Source organism: Hirundo rustica, chromosome 5 (genome assembly GCF_015227805.2).
Source record: "Hirundo rustica isolate bHirRus1 chromosome 5, bHirRus1.pri.v3, whole genome shotgun sequence".
Taxonomy (NCBI): domain Eukaryota; kingdom Metazoa; phylum Chordata; class Aves; order Passeriformes; family Hirundinidae; genus Hirundo; species Hirundo rustica.
Genome location: NC_053454.1, coordinates 26,021,204 through 26,037,114, shown reverse-complemented (window position 1 = coordinate 26,037,114; position 15,911 = coordinate 26,021,204). Strand labels below are relative to the sequence as shown.

At 35.8% G+C, this 15,911-nt stretch overlaps 1 protein-coding gene across 7 annotated transcripts in view; it reads left to right on the top strand.

The window, feature by feature from the left end:
• Positions 1–15,911, top strand: part of FRYL (FRY like transcription coactivator) — a 161,849-nt gene that overhangs the window by 70,689 nt on the left and 75,249 nt on the right. For all 7 annotated transcript variants that reach the window (XM_040065713.2, XM_040065715.2, XM_058420797.1 and 4 more), the window contains 9 exons: positions 1,269–1,322; positions 5,153–5,292; positions 5,750–5,846; positions 6,438–6,517; positions 7,029–7,109; positions 7,570–7,738; positions 8,575–8,667; positions 12,216–12,314; positions 13,721–13,822. In XM_040065713.2, coding sequence (XP_039921647.1) covers positions 1,269–1,322; positions 5,153–5,292; positions 5,750–5,846; positions 6,438–6,517; positions 7,029–7,109; positions 7,570–7,738; positions 8,575–8,667; positions 12,216–12,314; positions 13,721–13,822 — 915 coding nt within the window. The remainder of the gene's footprint in view (positions 1–1,268; positions 1,323–5,152; positions 5,293–5,749; positions 5,847–6,437; positions 6,518–7,028; positions 7,110–7,569; positions 7,739–8,574; positions 8,668–12,215; positions 12,315–13,720; positions 13,823–15,911) is intronic.

Sequence of the window (15,911 nt, the reverse complement as noted above, 5' to 3'; positions counted from 1 at the left end):
GCCAGGCGAGTTAACTCCTTGACTTACCTTGCTACATAGAACTCCCTTGTTTGCTTACTGCAATCTGATGTGAGCTATTAACTCTTTACTCTAGGTACTTTTTTTACTTTCCTTGTGAAAGATAGAATTTTGGACTCATGTATAATATTATCAAGTGAAGGGTAGTTTAAAAATTTTTAAAATAACAGGAAATGCTCAGATCTTTTTATATGTTACCACTTTGCAGTTAAAGTGTGCCCTTAAAGCTGTTACTGTGACACTTGGGTTGCTGTAAATCATTGACCCTCAGAGCCAGTCCACCAGGACTCAGTGTTTTTCTTTTTCTTTTTCTTTTTCTTTTTCTTTTTCTTTTCTTTTTCTTTTTCTTTTTCTTTTTCTTTTTTCTTTTTCTTTTTCTTTTTCTTTTTCTTTTTCTTTTTCTTTTTCTTTTTCTTTTTCTTTTTCTTTTTCTTTTTCTTTTTCTTTTTCTTTTTCTTTTTCTTTTCTTTTTTTTTCTTCTTCTTTCCAGGGTAGCTGAGCAAGGTATAAACCTTGTATTTCTTATGAGTGTATCATTTCATACTCTACACAGTGATTAGTAAAAATTACTGTTTACTATTAGAGATCGTGAATGTTTTGTTTCCATACTGCTTTAATCCTCACTAAATTATTTGTCAGGAATATAATTTAATTTTGCTTTTAACAGAGCAGTATGTCATATGCTATTTACTGGTAGCAATAAATATTGTAATAAGTAAAATTCTAGTAATACTGCTTTTTTTTGTCCCTTACAGTTATTTCAAATTAAAGCAAGTGATTATTCATGTTCTCCTTGTACTGGAGTAGATCTTCAGCTATGTTTCATTGCAGTTCAGGGGAAGAGCAGATTGGAAATGCATTGAACACTTGTCTCTGCCTTTGTGAAGACATTTCAAAAATCATTATTGTAACTTAGAGTAATTGTCATATTTGAACATGAATACACTTGTTAATTGAGATGGGAATGGCTTTCCCTCTAAGTTACACTTGACACCCACCACCAGCTGGTCCCTGTTTGGCCTCTGATATCTTCTGTTTGTCAGTCTTTAATGTTATTATTGTTTAGCTACTGAATTAATTTTTGGGTGTATACTTCACGTCTCCAGAAATATTTCTGTCTGAAAAACAATGCAAATATTTACATTAAAAGTTATTTCTTTGTTCTGTAATATAACTGAAAAGGAAGGAATTTGTCTTTGATAGTAGTCAAATACATTGTGAAATGTATGGGGTTTTTTATTTTTTTACAGGAAAAGCTCTTGTCCAGATCTCTTCAAAGAGGTGAAGATCTTCAGTTTGATCAGGTAGGAGATGTATAATTGAAGGCAACTTTTATTTGATTAAGGTGGGCTTTATTTTTGCAGAATAGTGGTTCTACTGTTATAATAACTGAGAACATCCACGTCAGAAGATTTAGATTCTGAATGTTAGTTCGACGTTATTTTCCATCATAGAATATGATAGCAAGAAACTACTAGAATAGGTAATTATTTGAAGGTGGCAGTGAAAACTGGGGGCAGAAAGATGCTGAAATGCACTAGAGGATAAAAAGTCAATTTATTTCTACTGTCACTTATTGTTTGAGTATTTGGAGTTGTTTTTATAAACAAATAGTGTTAATTTCAGTCCAGTAACATGGCTTTTACTGAAGGTTTTTTGGTTCTATGGCAGAAGGTGTAGGGTAGATTCAAAGTGTTATGGAAGTGCTACTTTGTCCTTTGCTGAGAATATAGATAGACTGCTAGGCAATGCCATTTCACTTACTCTCAGTGAAGTGGGTCTGGAATCACTCTCTTCTCAATTTATTCATATTTATTGTCTGTATTTCTAATTCTTCAAGAGTGTAGGCATGTTTGTGTCCCATAACCACTTCCTTGCAATAGAGAGGCAGCCCCATTAATTACCTGTTCCTGTTCTTGACTGTTCCTGAATAGCATCTACTATATGAGGCTTAGTGTTTTGTCTACAGAGAGGTTCTAAAAACAGGCTGAGTGAAGAGAAATAAAAAATAAAACATGTAACTTCTAAAATTTGATAGTATAGAAACTAGTTTTTCTGAAAATACAGTTCTTTCAAAAAATTGTTTTGATTGTGTGTCTATATTTATGTATGTGAGTTCTTATTTTGTTCTTTTGTTATTTGTAATCTACTTTGAAGTCGAGATCTGAACTTTAATGCAGTGTTACTGCTTTTGACAGACATGAATGGCCTGAGATTATGAACTTTGCTGGGGAATTCTGCACATTGTTTGGCAAAAGGAATTAAGATTGTGTCTCTCTGTTCGTTGCTCAGTGTGTAAAACCCTTATTAAGAACAATTCTCCAGCAGTGCAGAAGATTGCAAATTAAAAAAAGTGATTGACAAGGTGTGGGAATGAGGAGAATCCAGAGATCACAGCCACAGCATCCAGCAGAGAAGCTAGAGCTGTTACTGGGCCAACCTTGTTCACCCAGAGATCTTTATGGAGCCAGGAATCTGAGTCTAAAAAGGGGCTTTACCTGTACTGGTAATGGGGTCTGAGCTAGTAAGTGTTGTCGTTTGTGAATAAAGAGAGCATGCTTGGAACACAAGGGGGCTCTGGGACTAAGGTGGTATCTAATTAGAACTTGTTCGCTCAGCTCAGTGAGTGATGAGAAGAGGGATGGAGAAGGAAGGCGTGTAGTGTTGCCTGTCCCTCTAATGAAAAAGTAAAATAGCATTTAATGGTATTATAAGTCATTTCTGTTGGAAACATAACCAGACCAAGAGGGCTATTAAAACAAGTGTGAAAAATCAATAGCTTTTAATTTTCAAACAGCAGAAATCTTCTGTTTGTCATTTGATATCTTAATTGGAACAATAATATAAATTCGGCTAAAATAGGTGACATTTAGGAGAAGGAGAAGGAAATTTGTACTTTGGTACACTCGTGAACTATTAAAAAACTTAGCATTTTAGTACCAGCTTTCCCTTTATCATTCCTGGCACATCAGGAAGCTACTGGACAGGAGTTTTTTTATAGAGCATATATTGCATTTCTTAAAATATTTTTGCTTGTACAGCTTGAAACTGAAATAGCTTGTGTTTTTCTTTTTTTGTTTGTTGTAGGAAACATACTTGGCAATTTCCTGCTCTTGTCCTATGACACTAAAACTTTATAATCACCCAGAAGCCTGTGTTGACTTTCTCAGTGACTGAAAGCAGATGTATATGAGGTTCAGGCTTGTTCATGATTAGGCACAACTTGTGCAATATTTCAAGATCAGGATTTTGGCCAAAGCTGGAATTTGTACTTCAGCATCTTACTATAATTTTGCTTTTCTCTGTTTACCTCTCACTGTGGTTTTGGATATGTTACGTGAAAGAATTAGCAGTATGTTACAGCCTTTAGGACTTGAGCAGGATTTGCTGTTTCATTCTGAGGAACTGAAGTTTATGTCATATCTATTGCAGCCCTGTCCTCCTGGGTATTACAGGAGCACTCTTTGTCTGGACTGCTGCTTTCAATCTAGGAATAATGTAATGCTGAAATAAAAGAGTTTTCTTGTATAAGAAACATATTTTATATATAAGAAATTCTTGTGGTTGGTTTTTTTTTTTTTAAATAGGATGATTTTGAATTAAGTATCCAAGCAGTATAGGAATTACTTTAAATGAAAAGTAGCTGATGTTCTGTTTAGATGCTATGCAATATTAGCAAAGATATCTTCCTGGTAATTCCAGTGCCTTTTTATTAGAATACGAAGAACGCAAAACTTGACAGGAAATAAATAATTTTATTTTTCAAGAGGAAAATGCTTTATTATGCCAGTAGTTTCTGGGTTTAGCACTTTACCAGTGACATTTTTGAATGCTTGTTTGAATGTGATACATGCTTGTTTCTGTGGAAGCCAATGTAAATTGCCTAACTACTGGAATATTTGTGAATGGTAGTAGTATTGATAAACTGTGTAAACTTGCAGGAAACCTAAAGAAAAGGTTTAGTGAAGCTTAAAATGCAGCTTGCCTCTTTTTCTTCTGCTAATAAAACCGTCAGTTCAGAACACTATTTAATTCTTGTGACTTGAATAACTGACTGGTTAACAAGCTGAGTAATGTATTCAGAAGATTGAAAGGGGTCCTTCTGAGGTTTGCCTGTGGTTAGCTTGTCCCCATCCCTTCCACAAACCTAAAAACCCAAGAGGCATCAAATGAGGAAAAATAAATAACTGCATTAATGTTGTATCAGAACATGTATTGGCATAATATTGGCATTATCTGGAATAGTGAATAATAGATAAGTTACAGCATGAGCATAGCTTCTATTAAAACATCTTATTTGAAAGATCCAAGAGGTAAGTAATACATGGCATCAGTGCCATGGTAACTCTCCCATTCCAGCCTGTGTTTTGGGAATGGACTTGCTCCCTGCTGCCTCCTGGAAGCAAGTTTATGATGGCAATATGCTGTCTTCAGTCATTCTTCTCCTTTCCATGCTGGGCTACTTATGAGTTCCCTTTAAGTTTTTAGTTAAAGGAAGCCTAGAGAATTTAAGTTTAATAACATCTTAAAATCTTTCTATAATGGTTTCTATTGCCACATCTGTTGCACAGATGATTTTACTACTCATACGGATTTTCTGAGAAAAAGCAGTAGACAGGGGGGTTACACTAAGAGTAAATATAGCTTGAGACCCAGACCAGTCAAATGTATTAAAGGCAAAGTAAAATATCTAAAAGGCTCTTATATTTGTTTATATAATAACCGAAGAAGCAGTTTTTTTCAAGTTATATGCTTCCTCAGTTTTGAAGGGTTGCCTTTTATCTGTCATTTGTGATGTGAAGGTATGTATTCTTCAGAGGTACATATGGCAACATTCAGGAACATCCTAAAACCTCTGCTCTTTTCTCAGTAGTTTTATACACATTACGTATGTATAAATTTATCATTTTGTGACCTCTGTGAGCTTTGGCAGACTTTGCTTAATTTTTTTTAATAATGGACTTAGTGTGTGATATTAAGAGTAACTGTTTTAATTGAAAGTTAATATTAAGTTGCCACTTTGTGAAGTTACGTGATATATGGTTTTTAACACTAAAAAACAATTTGAAAGAATGATTAAACTCTAGGATCTTTATTGCTATATCAGTCTAAAGTGTTTTTCTTACTCTTTCAGTTGATAAGCTCTATGAGCTCAGTAGCAGAGCACTGTCTCCCCTCCTTACTACGCACCTTGTTTGACTGGTACAGGCGTCAAAATGGAACAGAAGATGAATCTTATGAATATAGACCTCGGTCAAGCACAAAATCAAAGGGGTAAGAATTTTCCTTGTCTGTCTGATTTTTGTGTGCTTTCTCATAAGAAAACATGTGCTTGTACTTCTGTGACAAGTATGTTGTATTTGCATTTGGCCTTACCTAAATTTGTGTAGAAAGAAGACAGACTTCTTTGAGGCAGTGTATTTAACTTAACTTAGTCACGTGCCGATGATACACATGGAGTGACTTAATGGTTTTGGTGTGGATATGGAGAAAGAAAGTTGGATATTGGTAATTCTAAGCTAGTTGGTCCCTTTTTTGTTTTGATTATTGGCACGTCCTTTCAGGAGGAGGGGGCAAGATACCAGTGCTGTGCCAAACCCCCAGGTCTTTCCACCTATCCATTTTATATACATCTGCAACAGTGTTTACATGAAAAGCAATGCAGTCACTGTCTGCAATATTTGTGTTCAGTCTTGTGTCTGATACCTGTGTTCTTGATTTCTTATTTTAGGGATGACCAACAACGTGAAAGAGATTATCTACTTGAAAGGAGGGACTTAGCTGTAGATTTCATTTTTTGTTTAGTTTTAATAGAGGTTCTAAAACAGGTAAGATCTTTTGCTTTGGTAAATTAGTATTTTGATTTTAATGTTGCTTTTGATAATCTTCTTTAAATTTTCATTTTAAAAACTAGAACATATCTATGATGAGCATATGCAAGGCTGTAATTATACTCCCAGTTAGGTAAAGCCTTTGGCCTCTCCTGCCTTTTCTTTACATGCCTGCATTATCTCAGTTCACGTGTCTTGGATAGCTACTGATGTACTGCAAAAAGCAGAACTGTAAAAAATAACATGTCATTTATGTTCAGTACCCTTTGCCAGCTAAATGTTTTTGAAATACGGTTTGAAATTTTTAATTCTAATCTCATTGTGGATAATGAGATTAAAATGTCGTTTAAAAATTAGGGAAGGTATCGTAACTTTGCTTATAATTATCCTTATTTGGCTAAGAATGCCAGTGCAGATTGTGTAAATGTTATATATTGCAGAGTTGGCTTGCTATATGCCAGCAAAAGATGTGTCCTTGGACACTGGTGGGAGAGATTTCTCCAAGGCATCTCACAGTACTGTTTAATTGCTTCATATATACATGTATGTATAGGTACTACATACATGTAAATGATATGTGCATTTCAGATACCTGTTCATCCAGTGCCAGATCCTTTAGTACATGAAGTTCTAAACTTGGCTTTTAAGCACTTTAAACATAAGGAAGGGTAAGTTTCACTCGTGTACTTTAAAATATTTTGTATTACCAGCTTGTGCTTGCTTGTTGCGATTGCTCTCCTTTGCCTCACATGTAACATGTTGGTGATAGTACCAGTGTGAATGAACACTAGTCAATGTCTTTAAATTGAAAACATATCCTGAAAGAACACAGCTGTGTTCAATGTTACACTGAGTTTATTTTGCTTAGAATATGCAGAATGATTTGCATCCTCAGACACAGTAAGAAAAGTCTGAGTTTGGATAAATACGGTAAAAATTCTATCCAGAATATCTTCCTTTTGAAATAAGAAATGAAACTACATTACTTTAAATGTCACCCATGCATTTTATGTTTGAATTTAATAATTTTTATGGTAATAGTTCGCCTGCTAGGGGACAAACTTTTTATTTGTAATTGAGAACTTGCTTGGGGTTTAGAAGAACAAAATTGTATTTAATCAGTTTTTTTCTCTTTATTGTGTGGTTTTTGGTTTTTTGGGTATTTTTTTTCCTCTTTAGGTATTCAGGAACCAACACTGGGAATGTGCATATTATTGCAGACTTATATGCAGAAGTGACAGGGGTTCTTGCTCAATCAAAGTAAGTTCAGTCTCTGACTCTTTGTGCTTTGGTACAAACCAGTGTGGACTTAGACTGTTTGATAGAGCAGAATCTATTCATGTCCCTAGTGGCTAATCCTTTAAGTGTCAAATGCAGTCAGGTGTAGTGTGTTGTGTCTGTCTTATGTTCCAGCACAATAAAATTGAGCAAATCAAGAAATAATCTTTAGTACAGTTGCTTTGCAGTCAGCTTGTAGGGGCAGGGAAGGGAGGCCCTGTGCCGGTCACCTGTTGTTTAGTTAATGGGTGTATTCTAATGTCCTGATCATTGTAGGCACTCTGAAATGCCTGGGTTTGAAGTACCAGGGTTCATCTTGCTTGCATTTCTCATACAGTAGCTGCTGCTATTGTTACAGACTAAAGGAATTGCTTCAAAATTATGGGCCTCATACAAAAGTAGCTAAGAATGCAAATAATTGCCGTCTCTATCCCTTGTTCAGGTTTCAAGCTGTTAGGAAGAAGTTTGTCACAGAATTAAAGGAACTGCGACAAAAAGAACAGAGTCCTCATGTAGTACAGAGTATCATCAGTTTGATTATGGGAATGAAGTTTTTTCGAGTAAAAATGTATCCTGTGGAGGATTTTGAAGCATCATTTCAGTTCATGCAGGTAAATAAATGCTACAGAAAACTGAATTGAGTATAATTTTAAATGTTTAAGTCATGAAGCTATGAAGACACTTGCTGTGATCAGTCACTCCCTCTACTTGTGAGCCATCCTTCATCCTTTTCTGCTTAGTTCCTGGTTTTTCAAAGGTTTGTTTGTTTCTCTGCGGTTTGTGAGTACCTGGCATCAGGAGCAACCTTTCACAATTGCCTTAGTAGTGTGGCAAACCTGAATTATATGAATTTAAGACTGAATGGAAATGGGTAGCAGTCAATTGATTTTCTGACTTTATCAAAGCAGTATATACAGGATAAAGAATTATTTGATATATCATTTTTTAACAGATGAGATGTCAAGACATACTTTTCTTTAAAAGCACTTCACTATGAGTAATTTGTTGTGTATGGAATATTTAATTTTCTTTGCATTAAAGTCCTTTGAAAATGAAAATCAGTATATAAAAATAAAATAGAAATTTCCAATAATTTTAATAGAGGCAAGTATTAATTTTTTTTAAGCTTCAAAATAATCTGAGGGAAAATGTGCATATTTATATTCTTTTGTATTCTGAGTACTCTTTATATTCTGAGTAAACAGTAAATAGCTATCTGGTATTACAAATGTTCTTTCAATTCATTGAGTTGTATTGCTGGGCAAACAGGTTTTAAAGTTTCTTATGTTTTGTGAAGTTTATACTGTTAAGGAATATAAGAGTAACTCAGACACATTACATGTTTTAAATTAAAACAGGCAACTAATGTTAGACTGCTAATGGTTTTTATGGCATAGCTATGTTTGTATTCTTTTTTTAAATATTTTTCTAATGTTTTCTTACTAAGGAGTGTGCTCAGTACTTCCTGGAAGTAAAAGATAAAGATATAAAACATGCACTTGCTGGTTTATTTGTGGAAATTCTCATACCTGTGGCTGCTGTAAGTATTTGAATCCTCCCTGCCACACTGTTCCTCCCTCTTTCAATTGGGCTCTCATTATTAAAATTCTTCAATTAATCCTCAAAATATTACATTTTTATAGATTCAGAAAGACACCTGGTACCTAAGGAGGGCTTACAAGGAGGCTGAAGAGGGACTTTTTACATGGGCATGTAGTGATAGAACAAGGGGGAATGGCTTTAAACTGAAGGAGGGTGGGATTGGATTAGATTTTAGGAAGAAGTGCTTTACTGGGAGGGTGGTGAGGCACTGGAACAGGTTGCCCAGAGAAGTTGTGGATGCCCTATCCCTGGAAGCATTCCAGGCCAGGTTGGATGGGGCTCTGAGCAACCTGGTCTAGTGAAAGGTGTTCCTGCCCACAGCAGAGGGGGGAGTTAGAACTAGATTATCTTGAAGGTCCAGCAAAACCATCCATTACATAGATTACAAGTGCCTTCACTTTCTTAAAGAGAAATAAATTGGCTTGTGTATTAGCTAGTTTGCAAAGTTTTTTCAGAGCCTTTAAAAATTGTCTGTTTTCTAAGCACCTTTATTACCAGAGAGCATTGTGTGATTTTATACGTGCTCTAAAAATTTGAAATTTCTTTGGTTTAGTATTTGTTTCCTCAAGGGTCTTGTTGACTTTTTTTATTAGCAGAAACCTTTTAAGTTCTTTCTATAATAAGCTGAGGTATGTAACACTTTTACAGTCTTATAAGGAGAGTATGAACTCCTATGCAGGAAGGAAAAATGTAGGTTTTGGCTAATTAAATAAAAATCATTTGTAGATGTGAATGTCCACTAGATTTAATCCTTCAAGTGAAAGAGCAGTCAATCATCTCCTCTGTGTGTTTTAAATCTAAAAGTAGAAATTTCACACAGCAGCCATGATCAAGGAAATAAACCTCATTGTCATCACAGTGTTGGATGTACTGTGCCTGTAATGCTGCATGTGAGGATGTTGCGGTCAAGGCAGGCTCTCTTTCCTCCCAGGCTGCTTTGCTTGGTGATGTGAAGCTTGTTCAATAGGTCAAGAAGAAATTATGGCACCTGGGTATAATTCAAGTTGACCATTTACCACAAGCTCAGTTAATTTCGTCATAGTAGATTGATACTTGCTGGGATTGTTGTCTAAAACGTTAGTTGTGTTAGCAGATGCCAGGCCACACTGTGTTTGGCGTACAGCCCCAAAAATGGCGGGTGGTGGCTCTTAGGTTGCCACATAGATTATAGGGACGTTGTAGAGAAAATTGGGACACGTAGATCTTGTTTTGTAGAATAGGACCTACAATGAGTAGCACGCTGGGTGGGTGTCCCATCTGAGCAAGATCATAGGAAAAGAAAGATAACTGTCTCGGAACTCTTCATCCCTTTTTAAATGGTTTACATTGCCCTGGGCAAATGCCTCTTTCCCTTCCATGGGCTCAGTCTTGGTTTTTTGAGGGGGTTTTTGATGGTTTTGTTTTTTTGTTTTGGGTGGTTTGGTGGCAGAGATTTTGTGTTTGTGTTTTTGTGGGTTTTGTTCGTTTGTTTGTTTTGAGTTTTTGTGTTTGGCTGTTTTTAGTTGGTTAGGTTTGGTATTCTTGGTTGTTTGGGTTTGGTGGTTTTTTTTAAATTTTTAAATTACAGAGGGGACAATCTTTTTTTCATGAGACACAATTAGAGGTGCTCCTAGTAGTGACTGTTTATGGGAAGAAGTTTTGATCTTACCCAGGCATGCTTACACTCTTCTAAAGAATAGAAGAATATCTTTCCTATTAAAGAGTGAACATATTTTGTCTTTTTGAATTCTGTAGTTGCTTGGCAGTTGGAGTGGGAGTGCCGAGTGAAACAACTTAGCATTTAGGTAAATGCAAATGTTAGTTTGCAGAATCATAAACATGGTGAAAACTGCCCTTGAAATAATGAGGAAGAAGCAGCATTTGGGAGTTGGGACTATCCGCTGGCAAGGGCGGAGGCGCCAGCACGGGCTGTGCAGAGCACTTGTGGTGGTGTGTGATCCCTTCTACAAGCACAGCCTGATCAGAGCCTCAGACAGCTGGGGAGGGAGGCTGGAGCTTTCCTTCTGACTCATTGAGTCTCTAATCATTTCATCCAAATGGAGCTTCTTAAATAGAAATAGAAACGAAGAGCTCACTCCCAGGCTGAGATGCAGTTGAGCAGGTTAGTCATTCTCTTGGAAGATGCGAGATTGAATATTTTTGATGCAGCTGAAGGAATTGAATGTAGATTTTTCTGTATCTTGGATACAGAAAATCGCTCAAGCAAAGAAGCTGTTGGGTTTCAGCATTGAGACTTCTTTACTGTCATTCTCTTGCTTAGTCATTCAGGCATTTTAAGATACCTGACCTGATTTGGACCCTGCAGGTATGATGAATCACAGCATATTTTATAGCAGGGAGGTTAGGGCTGCTCTGAAAGCCTAAGGTTATATACCAAAGCAACAATGCGGTGATGACAGCAACTGGCTGATTTCTCATGTGGAACTAGCAGAGTACTAATGAACCTATAGCCTAAGAATAGCGAAAGATAAATAATTTGGTACATAGAAAGTGATTTAAATCATGACTGCTTTCTCAGTGCTTTCTTCTTGGACCTGTACACATTGTGGAGATACATGGTATTTTTGTTTCTACATTGTGAAGGTTTTAGAGAGTTCTTAGCAAGGTGGATATGATTTTTCTTTATGTAGTGTTAGCGGATATAATGTTTATATAATATTAATAACTATAAATAATAAAAGTAACAAAAAAAATTACATTGTAAGGAAATCATATGCACAGAGGACCTCTTTCAAAAAAGCCATTTCAATCTCTAGTACCCTACCCAAATAAAGTAGAAACAGCTTAAAACAGTAGGCTGAGAATACTGTTTAAATAGATCATCCTGGGGATCCAGAAAGAAGCCTAAGAGCTTTGCAAAGGTTTCAGTAAAGAAGGTGATAGCTGCCTAAGTTGTGGAAGGAAACCTATTCTATGTGCAAGAGCAGAGCGAGTCAGAAGGGTGTAGGGCTCCATGTGTGTTTCATTAATTCTGAAAGCTGAGCAAAGACAACTTGCGTGATTTCTTGACTGGTAATCCTTTGAATTATTTCTTAACTATCCAGTTTTCAGTATTAAAACAAAAAAGAAGACAGGAGCAGTTAAGAGGGGAACTGAGAAAGTTGCAGATACTAATTTTTTTAAATAAATGTAAATATGCATAGGAAGAGCTTCAATGTAGTTTTTATTTGTTGGCATCAAGTACATTTTCTTCTTTAAGTATGGAATAGACCACATTCTTAAACCAGTTTATTTTAATCGGCTGTTTTGTTGAGGTGGAGGGGTTTTTTTATGTTTGCTTTAATTGTTAATTTTAACCATATGGTTGTAGTGTATGGCATGATTTCTTATGCTTCTGTTTATGTTTCAGATAAATGCACTCAAATACCTCCCTAATGTGAAATTTAACTTTTGAATTATTTTGAATTCATAGACATCTTAATGTATATTTAAATTGCCTTCTGTGTAAATTTTTAAGCCCATTAATTTGTGTGGTTTTTTTAACAGGCTGTTAAAAATGAAGTGAATGTGCCATGTTTGAAAAATTTTGTGGAGATGCTTTATCAGACTACCTTTGAATTGAGTTCAAGAAAGAAGCACTCACTGGTATTTTAAAGAAATATTTCAACTTCTCAGTTTTACTCCTCTTAGGCTCTTAAGCTAGTACATTATATGAGGAAAAGCTTATCAAGCCATGTTAATTTAAATCTTAACGCTGCAGTATAATTAAATTCCCACAGTGTATGTGCATTTGTTTTAATTTTGCTTTGTTTCATTGTGCAGATATGTACTCTTATCTCACATGTGAGATTGTCTTGAAATCAGTGCTTTTTGATTATTTTAGTGGGTTTTAGCAGTTATTTAGCGTAATGTCTTTTTACTAAAAATCTTGCATTCAGGGCGTCTGAATCTATTTAAGTTAGGGTTTATTAAAAGATGCAAATGTCAGACAAGACTTTTTCAGTAAAATAGCAACCTCTTGATAGCCTTGCTCTGCCTGGTTCTCTCCTCTATTCATACACCTTGTTTTTCTTTTTCCAATATTTTTGTATTATCTCTTATTTTTTTTCAGTATTTGGTTATTTTTGATGACTATGGCAGCCACGTTCAAGTTGATTCACTTCACTTTGCTGAAAATGTAGAGCTAATTTTTGCATTTCAGTTGGCATATTCCGTAAATGCAAGTGAATTTAAAATGTTTTATTCTCACTTTCATGTTATGGACAAACTTTACTTTCTAGTATTCTGCACATATAAAGCATATATCATTGTATTGGTTAAACTTCTTATGTGAGAATGACATAAAGTGGTTGATATTAGTATTCAAAATGTAATTTTATTTATGAAGTTAGAAATGTTGTATCAAGAGTACTATTTACCTACTCATCCTTTAGTTTTGCTTCGTAACAAGAAAAGCTGCAATCAGATTTAGTACTAATCACCGTTATGTGTTAAATTATGCAGTACTTAATCAAATCTTTTACTAAAGCAAAGCTAAATCAATCATACTCTGCATATTCACAGATTTAAATCAAATTATACTGTGGTTCATTCCTCACTAAAAGTAGATCTTGAATAGAAGTAGTATTTCTGACGGCTTAAAGTCTGTCTCAGTTTTTACTGAGTTGATGATTTTCCTGAGTATTCTTGGAGGCAGTTCACCTGCCCAGCACGGAGGACTACACGAATTGAGTCTTGTGGTTGCAAGGAAAGCATGAAGGCTGTGTGAAGGGTCAGACTGCGCTCAGCCCTAGTTTGGTATCAGGTCTTGCTGGGAGCTGAGCTTCACCTTGGCCCCGCTGCCCCAGTCTGACACCTTGAGCTCTTACAGCACCCAGGAGTTGGCCCAGGGTGCTGTGCCTGGCACCAGGGTCCTAGTGCAGGGGAGAGGCTGCCGTGCAGCGCCAAAACTGAGAGAGTGGGGCCAACAACTGTATCTCATTCTCAATGTACAGCACTTAGGAGGTCTTCAAAGAGCAATTTGATCAATTCTTTTTCCCCCCTACTCATAGGCTTTGTATCCATTGATCACCTGCCTGTTGTGTGTCAGTCAGAAACAGTTTTTTTTAAATAACTGGCACGTTTTCCTGCAGAACTGTTTGTCACATCTAAAGGTAAGAATCCTTTTTGATTAAGGAACTGTTGCAAATCACTACCATTTATTATGATATGTTCTCAGCATTCTGTGCCAAATAAACAATGAATAATATTTGGCTGTTTAAAAGGACACTGAAATATTTTTCTTAAAAGAAATTAAATGTTTCAAGTCTCTGTATTAAACTTAATAGAAATTTTTTGTGATGCAAAGTCATTTTGGAAATAAGTGTGGTTCCCGTGAGGATTATCATTTTTATTGAGTAAAATCTGCAGAAATGTCTGCTAATAAGTGTTATTCATGCTAGAGAAAAGACAAACTGTAATTCTTTATGTGCAAATTATATGTGAGAAAATAAGTGACTTGTCTGTTTTTCTAAGTAGAACGTATAGGAAGTGCAAACTTTCTACCTCTTGTTCACTTATTGAAGGAATAGAAAACGAACTGTGAGACCAGAAAAGGTGTTATATCTACTGCCTGTGATACATATTTAAAAAAAAAAACAATTACAGTGTCCCTTTAACTTGTGCCTTCTGTTGATATCACTATAACCATCAATTGGTTGATAAAGACATCAAGATACTTACAAATTAGTCACTTTCTTGTAGTTTTTGTACACGTTCTTTCCTTGATTATGTTTAACATAATTCATGATTTTGCCTAATGTGTTGATTCCGAAAATGTTAATAAATTATTTGATCCTCCTTCACAAGACTGATTCTGGTTAGTTATGAGTGACAGTCATAAAGCTTATTCATAAAATACGTAAACCAGCATGGCATCCAAAGGAAAACGGTTTAGCTGCTTGGATTGTTTTGAAGGGTCATTTGGTTCTTACAACATCTTCCACACCTTTCTGTTGCTTGTTGGGTTCTGTATATTATTCATCTAACATTATTGCAGTTCTTTTGCAATATTTGCCTTGATTTTCGTTTTGTGGTTTATTTTGCTTATGAAGGCTGCTTGTGCTTTTGTTTTTAAAGCTTTTTTAAAAAAACTCCTTACAATCTTGGAGTTGCCTTTATCTGGCATAATGTCCATTGCTGGTAATGGATGTATTAAAACTGTAAATGCCAGTGAGTTTAACTGGTAGTTGCTGAGCATGCATTTTATATTTTACTTAGATTTGTTAACCACTAACAGCTTAACATGTTTACTGTGAGGCTCTATTCAGCAGAAATTCCACATACGAATTTCTGCAATTCAGAATTTGCAGTGTTATGATGCTATGCCGTCAATGAGTTCTTTAGGATATTTTATGCCTTGGTTTAATTTGGCACACCAAATACTATCAAGTTTTTTGGGTGCCTGCCGTGTTCAGAAACTTTGTTGAGCTTAATTTTGAAAAATACACCCCCACTGTCCTCATGTCTCTTATGAATTAATGTGTTTCTTTGTTTCTGAAGCTAATTAAATGCATGCACTCTTTAATAAGTAATCTCATTAATTTATAAATCTGAATTTCACAGCAGTTTAGTCTTTCAGATTTCCCCCCCCCCCAATTTTATTTCCCGATTTTCTAATGACTAAAATTATTTTATTTGGAGTTACTTAGATACGTAAAATGAAATAAGAAATTCTGAATCCATTGCCTCTAGTGTCCTTGTTATTAATAAAGTAATTTTGAGAGTTACTAGGAGATACTTAGAACACTAATAGGATTCATCTACTCCCGCTGTATTTGTTGAAATTAACAAATTAGAAATTGAAATAATGATAACCCTTAGAGTCTGTCACAGGGATATTCTGTGAAGAGTACAGGCATGCTAGCAAGTCACCAAGAGGTAATGCAGGTCACGGATTCCTGGTGCTCTCTTTATTCCCTGGTGGCTGCCCACTGCAGGCTCTTAGCCACGAACACCACGATGCCGGTGGTGGCTGAAATAAGCCATTTCCCATCTGCCATGGTGCAAAGCTCCCCCCTTTACAGTGGCCCCACAGTACCTGATGCGGTTTGTTCATACCCTGCCTTTCCTTCAGGTGCTACATTAAATTTGGTAACGCTCCTGAGAGCGCTCTGAATCCTACACCTGGCAGTATTTGTGGTCTTTGTAAAATCTCTGTGCTGGGTTTCAGTGCACGCTGCCTGTAGTTATCTCAAAGCAGTC